At 47.6% G+C, this 10169-nt stretch overlaps 2 gene segments (V, D, J or C); both read left to right on the forward strand.

Moving 5' to 3' along the window:
- Positions 1 to 226: 226 nt before the first annotated feature.
- Positions 227 to 1457, forward strand: LOC117885488. The segment is given in 3 exon segments: positions 227 to 353; positions 633 to 943; positions 1365 to 1457. Coding segments are annotated over 3 exon segments (450 nt in total).
- Positions 1458 to 6821: 5364 nt separating this feature from the next.
- LOC117885489 lies at positions 6822 to 9585 on the forward strand. The segment is given in 3 exon segments: positions 6822 to 6913; positions 7294 to 7643; positions 9568 to 9585. Coding segments are annotated over 3 exon segments (417 nt in total).
- Positions 9586 to 10169: the final 584 nt, after the last annotated feature.

Here is a 10169-nt window from a genome sequence, read left to right on the forward strand (position 1 = left end):
TTTACTCCCCTAGATCTCAAGAGTTGCTTTCTGTGCCAAAGGCGACCGAGCACCATGCAGAAGAACAGACGAGATGAGACGGAAGAGCAGTGGGATCACGTAACAGAAATAGTCGGGCTGACAAGCTGCACTGATGCACCAAGCCAGCCCTAGCTCTTCAGCCCGCAGGACTTTTAAGTCCACTGCACTGTCCACATGCAAATGAAGAAGGGGCATCGCCTGTTTAAAACCTCCGAGGAAAAACTCACCTGCAAAGGCAATTTGCTCTCTCTGGCTCCACAGAAGCTGGTGTTTGAGAACGGCAACCATGGCCCCTCTGCTCTGCTTCCTCTTCCTGCTAGCAACTCTAACAGGTGAGCATGTCCAAAAAGAGCCATGCATTTCTCAGAAGCCGTATTGTGGTAGCCCCTAGCGACCCAGACTGACACCAAAGCCCCATGCACTGGGCTCTGTACAGACAGACAGAAACTGTTCTTGCCCTAAAAAGATTAAAATCTAAACAGACAAGGTAGATAAAGGGTGGGAGAAAGACAGGGTTACTATCAATATTTTACAGAGGGGTTTTTTGAATTACAAGGGGAAAGGTGGAGAAGTCAAACAGATGCTTACACATTCTTCCTGTTTATCCACAGGTGTCCGGTCCCAAATCCAGTTTGTTCAGTCTGGGGCAGAAATGAAAAAGCCTGGAGAATCCGTGAAGCTCACCTGCAAAGCGTCCGGTTACACGTTCACTGACTACTCCATGATCTGGGTCCGACAGGTTCCAGGGAAAGGTCTGGAGTGGGTAGCAACGATTTGGACAAATAATTTCAACACTTTCTACCCCGAGGCACTGAAAAGGCGAACCACCGTCAGCGTGGACACCTCCATCAGCACAACATATCTCCAGATGAACAGCCTGAAATCTGAAGACACTGCTGTGTATTACTGTGCAAGACACACAGTGAGAAAAACACATTCATGGCCATTCATAAACCCCCCTGAAAGAGGAAGTCATTGCTGACTGTGGCATCAAATATGCAGAGCCCCTAAAATGTCCTATTGTCACAGCAAAACTCAGCCCCCAGTCCTGGAAATACTCACACCCATGCTGACCTTTACTCACATGTGTAGCCATATTGGCTGGGATTCTCAATGGGGTTTGAAAAGCCTAGTGTAAGAGTCATGGCCTCAGAGAGGTATTAAAAAAGGCACAGTTCCTGCAATATCCTATTCCCATGGACAATTTTAAAGAAAGTCACGTAGTTCCCCAAAAGGCTACACCCGGTAAACAGGGGAATCTCCAGTTGGAATCGGAGGTTATATTACCTCTGTTATTGGCACTGGTGCGACAGCTGCTGGAATGCTGTGTCCACTTCCAGTAGCTGCAGGTCAAGAAGGACGTTGATAAATTGGAGACGGTTCTGAGAAGTGGCACCAGAACGATTAAAGCATTAGACAAACCTGCCTTACAGTGAGAAACTCCCAGAGCTCAATCTGTTTTATCTCAAAAAAGAGAAGATTTAGGGGTGACTTGATCGCATTCCAAGTACCTAGATGGGGAAGAGAAATTGGATAATGGGCTCTTCAATATAGCACAGAGTTTCTCAAACAGGGGTCACCGCTTGTATAGGGAAAGCGCCTGGCGGGCCGGGCCGGTTTGTTTACCTGCCCCGTCCACATGTCCGGCCGATCGCGGCTCCCACTGGCTGCGGTTCGCTGCTCTGGGCCAATGGGGGCTGCGGGAAGTGGTGGCCAGCAAGTCCCTCGGCCCGTGCCGCTTCCAACAGCTCCCATTGGCCTGGAGCAGCAAACCAGGCCAGTGGGAGCCGCGATCTGCCAGACCTGCAGATGGGGCAGGTAAACAAACTGGCCCGGTCTGCCAGCGGCTTTCCCTACACAAGTGGCAACCCCTGTTTGAGAAACCCTGGTATAGCAAACAAAGGTGTAACAGGATCCAACGCTGGAAGCTGAAGCTAGACAATGTCCAGCTGGAAATAAGGTGATTTTTTAAATTGACATTGAGGTGAATTAACCATTGGAACAACTTATCAAGGGTCATGGTGGATTCTCCATCACTGGCAATTATCGTCTCTAGGATTCAATGTCTTTTAGAAAATAATAAATGAAAAATCCAGCAAGGGGGATTTAGGTTAGATATCAGGGGCGGGGGACTTTCTAAGGCTAAGCATATCTAACTATCAGCATTTGGAACCAGTTACCTAGGGAGGTTGTGAATCCCCATTACTGGAGGTTTTTAAGAACAGATGAGGAAAGCTTCCACTAGGGGTGGTCTAGGCATGTCTAATTGTGCCCCGGTACAGGTGGGTCGGCTATACGACCTCTTGAAGGCCCTCATCCAGCCCCACCTTTCTAGGATTCCCTGAATTTCTTGTGCTCTGTGACGGAAGCAGAAGGCAGTCAGAGAATTTCACTTCCTTTAGTGACTTTCTCCACGGGAGGATCCCATTAAGGTATTTGCATTGGACTGAATGACTGTGGAATCCCATATCTCTAGCACAGTGATACAGGCCAGTGACTTCGGGTTTCAGGCTGCTGATGTGCAAATGCACCAGGTTATTGGAAGCGACTCTGGAGATGGTGAATCGAGGTAATATGGGGTACCTGCACTAGCTATACTGGAGACCCACTCCAGTCCCTTCCCAGGAGCACGACGGATCCAACCCAGCCAGTTCTAACTGATGAAGAAGCCAGAGGCCTTACAGGACAGGTGTATAGCGTCTCCGGGCTTTTTCACATCCCCTCCAGACTCTACCAGCTGGGACTGTGAATGGGCACCTGGGGCAGGGGGAGGGGGGAACAAAGTGTTGGGAATCGCATCTGGATGTTTCAAAGAGTAAAGTTAATAGAACTAGATACCCCACTCCCTAAGTCCCCTTCGATAAATACCAGTCAACATTCACATGAGCCCTGCTCCAAACCCCACTCAGACCAATGGAAGTCCTTCCCTTGCCTTTAGAGAACTTTGCACCAGGACTATAATGCACAATATTTCCAAACATCCCTAGAAAATGCAGGAACCCATAATACCTTTAAAGGCCACTAGACTGAAGAGACAATTCAGCCAAAATATGCTGTTGATGCTGGATAAAGCGCTCATAGTGTCTAGACATGAGCTGCCCAGACCCCTCCGTGTGTCCTAGCCCTGCAGGTGCACAGATATTAAAGGACTCTGGCAGGGCACTAAGGATATGAATTTGCAGGTCTTTTTATAAGCCATGTTTGAGCTCTAGCCCTCAAGCTGTCGTAGGTATTTATATTGTTCCCACACGTCGCCTCTGCTTAGACAAGTTAGATGTCCTCAAGTCAGCGGGCCAGATGAAATACACCATAGAATATTTAAGGAACTGGTCAAAGAGATCTTAGCCATTAACCATTATCTTTGAGAACTCGTGGAGGACAGGATTGATCCCAGAGGACTGGAAGAGGGCAAGTGATACCTATCAATAAAAAGCAGAATAAGGGAAACTGAAGAATTATAAACCACTAAACTTAACTTCTGTACTCAGAAAGAATGGAACAAATAATAAATTTGCAAGTACCTAGAAGATAAGGTGACAAGTAACAGTCAGTCATGTCAAACCCACCTCACATCCTCCTTTGACAGAGTAACAAGATTTGTGGATGGTGGGAGAGGGGGACGGGAATAGTAGATGTGGTATATCTCAGTTTCAGTAAGAAATGTGATACTGTCCCAGGCGGACTTCTCATAAGCCAATTAGGGAAATATACTCTGGGTGAACGTATTATAAGGTAGGTGCACAACTAGTTAGAAAATGTACTCAGATAGTAGTTATCAATGATTCACAGTCAAGCTGGAAGGGAATATCGAGTGGGGTCCCACAGGGATCTGTCCTGGGTTTGGTTCTATTCAATAGCTCCATAAATGACTTGGATAATGGCAGAGAGAATACATTATAAAGTTTGCAGATGATACCAATCTGGGAGGGGTTGCAAGCACTTTAGAGAACAGGATTAGAAGTCTGCCTGTGTAGCTAAATCTGGCTGAGAAAGGCTCTGGCAGGGGGAAGTAGCAGTAAATTCCTTCATGACCCCAAATATCGGTCAGTTGGACCCTGAGCACGTGGTCGAGACCCACCAGCCAGACACCTGGGAAAGAATTCTCTGTAGTAACTCAGAGCCCTCCCCGTCTAGTGTCCCATCACTGCCCATTGGGGATATTTGCTACCAGCAGTTGTAGAGGTGCCTGCAATGGCATGTGGCCAACTCATCATACCACCCCTTCCCCCCCATAAGTTTATCAAGCTCAGTTGGGTTTTTTGCCCTCCCCCCTTTTTAGTTTTAATTCTGGCTGAGATTTTCAAAGCCACCTAAAGGCATTTAGCTGCCTGGTTTATATTAGGAAGAAAGGCAGTTTGGGAAATCTTAACCTAAGTACACTGGAAACCTACTCCTATTGTTACTGCCTCTTCCCTCTCTCCTACCCCTTTGTTTGCTGCCTGGCTTGAAAGGCTTTTTGAACTGCCTCATGCAAATTAAGTAGGGCAACTTCTCTTTTTAAGAGACAGAGAACGTCTCCTTCTCTGGCACACTCCAAGTACCCTACTTTGTGCTGCATATCTTCATCTGTTCCATTCGATTTCTGATTCAAAAATAAATATGATGTGTTTCATTTTTCTTTCCCTGCTGGGAGCTCTCTTGGGTAAAAACCTCAGAGGCACCTGGGATAAAGAAAGAAACAAATACAGCCAAAGGGAACACTCAGTTCAATCTTTGATTTTCCAGAGCCCGGAAGATGCTTTGCTGAATCCTGGCCTAGATGTTTAATATTTGTCTATTTGCAGGTGTCTGGTCACAAATCCAGTTAATCCAGTCCGGAGCAGAACTGGAATTGTGCCACCCCAAGCACGTGCTTGGTCTGCTGGTGCCTAGAGCTGGTCCTGTGCGAAACGCATCTCCAAAGGAGCTGTTCAGTCACCTCCATTCCCACTCACACCGACTGACGCGGAGACATTTTGACCCTTGCAGAATTGAGCCTTTTAATGCACTTGTGGGACAAACAATTACAGCCCCTTAGCTCCTCCCTGCCCCAACGCGGCGCTCCTGCAGCCTGTGCCGGGAGGCAGAGAAAGCCCAATCCACAGCCAGTGTGAATCCGCTCAGCTTTCCTGGAACCAACGGGCCAAGTGTTCTCGTGATGTAAACAGGTGTGACTTCATTGACGGGAATGGGCCAGATCCCATTCAATATAAGTCAGCATAGCCAGTTAACGTCAGAGGGCTGGCCATGCAGCCAGTGTCCATTGGCCAGAGCGCCTTTGAAGTCCAGGGGGCAGTGGGGAAATCAGCAGAACTGGATTCTTGCCGGTTTTCACCATTTGAAACACTTTTCTCAGCCTGACTTTGTGTTTTGACATATTTTGTTCGCACCGCAACCCCCTTCTGACAACAAAAATGACTACATGACCCAGGAAGGGGACCAAAGCTTGAGTCTGCTGGAAACCAGCCATGCTGGGCAGGGGGCAAAGCTGAAGCCCAAGTTCTTCAGGCCTGGGCAGGGGGGCTGTAATCTGAGCACTGCCGCTCAGGGCTAAAGCCGAAGCCTGAGCCCCGCCTCCCAAGGTAGTGGGGATTGGGCTACTGCTTCAGCCTCGGGATTTGGCCCTGGGCACCAGGAAGTCTAACACCAGTGCTGGCAACCCACTTTGGGGTCCCAAAACACAGCTGGAGAACCACTGAGTTAGATGCACAATTTGGGATTCCAGATCACTTTGGTGGCTTTTAAATTCTTAGCCTAAGTGGCCAACTACAAGGCAGGTTGGCATTCTTGGTAATACTTGACATCGTTTTGTTTTTCTGTGAATTGATGGGACACACACAGACATTCCTACATACTTAATACATCGAACAGGACTCTCTACTTTGGAGGGCCAGGTCAGGACATTACAAGCATCTAGTCTCACCTCCAGTTTGTGGATAACACGTATCTATAACATCCTAAGACCTGCTCACTGACTGCTCATATCAAACCTCCTCATTGATTTCACACCTGTCCTTCTTAGTGTAGCAAGCTTACAGATAACAGGAGTGAAAGGTGCTTCAGAGAGAGATTTCTTGAGACTAGGCAGACGGATGGACTTTTTGTACTTCAGTAAAAATCCCTGTAAATAGTTCTAACACCAAATCAGCCTTCAGCTAAAAATCCCCCGTCCCCCCTCCTATGGCTTAGAGGAGACAAAAATGACCAAGTTACATTAACCTAAAGGAAAAAGAGGAGGAAATATTTTCTCTGTTTATCAGATCCACATGGGGGCAGCAAAGTGTCATGTTCAATTATGAAACATTTTTTCCCAAAAACTGAACCCAGGAACACTCGTAGGGAAGGGAATTATTGTCCTGAGCACCGGAGGCTGGATATTTGAAAGTCAGGGTTTGCTCACCCAAATCCCTTCCAAATCAGCAGAAATTGAGTACCCAGCCCTCCTTGGAGGTTTTGGAAATCACAGCCCACATACATATTTCACCAGTGAAGAGGGCTAGTGTTTATAGAGTCACTGATTCTATGTTATTTCAGTTTCATACCCATTGGGAGTTACATTTTGATAGCCCAGTATTAGGCATCTTAACACACGAGTTTACCAATTATCTTTAAGCTCAAACTGAAGTCCCCCCCCCGATATCCAAGTGCTTTAGTGTTTTCCTGGATTGGGGGCCAATTTTTAATAATATGCTCTAGCGTCCTCCATGAGCAGGCAAAGCTGAGGTTTAGTCAAACGATTTAGCAACACCCACATGCAAATGAAGTAGGAAAACTGACTGATAAAGCAGATCAAGTGACCCTCACCGAAGAGCTGGCAGCAGAGGAAGGGTTACTGCTTTGCAGCCCACCAGGTTGTTGTGGAGAATGAAAATGATCTGTCCGGGGGTCTTGTTCTTTTTAGCAGCTTTCTCAGGTGAGTGGATGAACCCACAGGTGTCCGGTTAGGACAGCTGGGCTAGGACAGGAAAGATGGTTTTAAGGCAAAGACGTAGCAATGGGATTCAGGATTCTGAATTCGAAATCCTAGCTCTGAACAAATCACGGTGTGGAATTTTTAAGCCACCTAGTGGATTTGGATACTCAATTTTCATTAATCTTTAATGGGAAGTAGGTATCAAAATCGCTTCAACATGGGGATAACTGTACTTCCCTACTGCACAGGGGGGTGGTGTGAATAAATTAATTAGAAGATCAGAAACTGTTGTGAGGAGGATAACAGAAGGACTTGGATAAACGTGGGAAGAGGAGGAAAAGAATGGTATTAACTGGGTTTTTATTGTTGTTTATTGACAGGTGTCAGCTCCCAGATCCAGCTGACCCAGTCTGGAGCAGAAATCAAAAAGCCTGGAGAGTCTGTGAAGGTGACATGTAAAACCTCCGGCTACACCTTTACCAGCTATAACATGCAGTGGGTACGGCAGGCTCCCGGGAAAGCACTGGAGTGGATAGGATATATTGATCCCAGTACAGGTAGCACTGGCTATGCCCAGGCCTTCCAGGGGCGATTCACCATCACCAGGGACACCTCCATAAGCACGGCCTATCTACAGCTGGGCAGCCTGAGAACCGATGACACAGCCACGTATTACTGTGCTAGGGACACAGTGACACAAACCACATCTACAGCCATTCAAAAACCCTCCGTGAGAGAACCCCGGTCTCCGGCAAACACTGGAGCCTTTAGTCACTCTAGAGATCATTTGCCCATGTAAACATACACGGGGTAATTCCTCCCCAAATTTCTTAGGCTCCTAACTCACTTAAACATCATTGTCAGTAGATTTTTCTTCTGTCTCCTAAGTCACTTCTCAAAATATGAATTAGGGTTCCTGTGATACCGTCACCTGTCACAGAAACAGAACGGTCCTGGGTGAATGCCCTAAGCACCAGGCTATGGGGTATTTTGGGGAGGGGTCTTTCAATCTATCCCATTCAAGCTGTTCCACCGTGACTAAATTAATACTCATTTGGTCTGAAAGAGAAATATGGGATGCGCTGGGGGTGTCTGTACCGCAAATGTCACCCTCCTCTTGACGGTGGAAGAAGTGGGCTCAAATCCCTGCTCCCATATCAGGCCAGGGGAGGGGAGGGAATTAAACTGGCTCTACCGTGTCGTAGGCAAGTGCTCTCACCACTAGGTTACAAGCTAAGGGAAGCAACAACAAATCCTTCTCTGGCACAAGGGGGGTTGGGCGTGTTTTTGTATGTAAACAGCTGGGGCACCTGACTCCAGGAAATGCCTGTGAATCCCAACTGGAGTTAGGCACCTAACTCCCTTGAACAGGTGGGACTTAGGACCCAACCGCTCCTCAGCATTTTCCAGGGGGTGGGTCAGGCAGCTCCCCACTCATTGTGCTGGCTTCTGCAGATCCCCCTATCAAGCCCCTAAGTCTCCTCTACACATGCATGTTACCTCTAGGGTAGCCCACCCTGCCCATATGGGGATTTGCAGGGGATTTCTCCTCTCACACCCCCCTGGTAGCCCCTTCTCAGCCACAAGGGCCAGTCCCAGCCAGTGTCTTCACCAGGTTCTCTCACTGGACCTCCTGGGTCTCAGACCATCACACAACAGTTCAGCCCCCTTCCAGAGGGCAGCTCTGAACCAAAGGTCCTTCCTCCCCTGCTGAGCTTCACTTCAGTCCCCTAGACTCCTCCTTCAGGGAGTCAATATGCCACTTAAACTAACCTTCCACTCCACCCATGGGCTTCTAGCTCACTCCCTGGTCCTCACAATCCCAACCTCAGGGATCCTTCCCTCAGTAGGGCCCCACCACAGGAGATCACCCCACTCCTGTACATCTGCTTTCTGGCCACAGCCTGTCCCAAACTAAGTAGACCTTCCTCCAGCAACTCTGCCTAGATCCCCTCCATGGCCCAGGCAGGTGGAGGTGCCTAACTCAGGGGGCGGGATTGTACTGGGTGGCAGAGTCTTAATGTTCGCAACTCCAGGCCTCAGCCTAACTCCCCTTTATAGATCTAGCCCCTAAAGAGGGAGATAGGCTCTTACTGGGATTTTCAATTGTTTAATCCCATGTTCCTAAGTGATTTAGGAGCACACAGGTCCAATTGAAACTCACATCTCAACAGGAACTTTCACCCAAACCCCTACACTGATGTTAAACCTTTATGATTTCTGTGTGGATCCCGCATTCCCAATTCAAAGTGTGTCCTGCTTCAGTCTTACTTTTACAAGGTGTGAATTCAACAGAGGATGTCGTTATTTCATTGTAAGTTTGTGTTTAGATCAGCCCTGGCTCCAGGGCTTTAACCACGAGCCCATCTAGTCCCTCTGTGTGCTTGATACACAATCCTGCAAATCCAGCCATCTGTTTGAACCCTGAGTTCCTACAGATCCTTTCCAAACTACCTCCCCACTTTCTGCAGCCGCACATCTACTTCTCTTCATTCATCACCATTATCAGGAGCAACTTCTCTGGCTTTCTTCTTTTCCTCCCAGCTCTCTCCAGGGTATTCTTCTTCCAGCAATTTATTCCCAGAAATAGAGTTAGAATGTATTTATTTTATGTCTGCCTTGGGTACTTTACTTGCATGTTTCTGTTTTTGCAGATTTCTAATGTGACGTAGGGCTGGCAAAGGACTCAGAAATCCAGGAGACTCCTTAAAACTCTCCTGCAAAGACTCTGGGTTCACTTTTAGCAGCTACTGGATGAAATTGGTCCCTCAGGCTCCGGGGAATGGGCTGCAGTAGTTATCTGACATTAAGTAGGATTCAAGTGCAACGTACGATGCAGACTCAGTCAAAGGACAATTCACCATCTCCAGGGAGAATCCCAACACCCTGCTCTGTTTGCAAATGAGCAGATCGAAGACACTGCTCTGTATTCCTGGACCAGAGACACAATGAGACGCAATCCATCCACAGTCAGACAAATATTCCCAGGCGCAGCACAGAGAGAAGTTTTCACTGGCTAATGTTAAGAATAAGATTTCCACATTCCCTAAGGGAGTTAAATGCACAATTTGAGTTTCCAGCCTAGGTGGCCAACTGCTAGGCAAGTTCTCATTGTTGGCTATGCTTGTAATTGCTTTGTCTGTCTGTTAATTCAGACAGCAGAGAGAAAGACGTCTGTACACACAGAGCAAGCTGAACAGGACTTCTTTGAGTCACACGTTCTAAACCGAGAAATGAACATCTGTCCGAGCTCCTG

The sequence above is a fragment of the Trachemys scripta genome, chromosome 12, assembly GCF_013100865.1.
Source record: "Trachemys scripta elegans isolate TJP31775 chromosome 12, CAS_Tse_1.0, whole genome shotgun sequence".
Taxonomy (NCBI): domain Eukaryota; kingdom Metazoa; phylum Chordata; order Testudines; family Emydidae; genus Trachemys; species Trachemys scripta.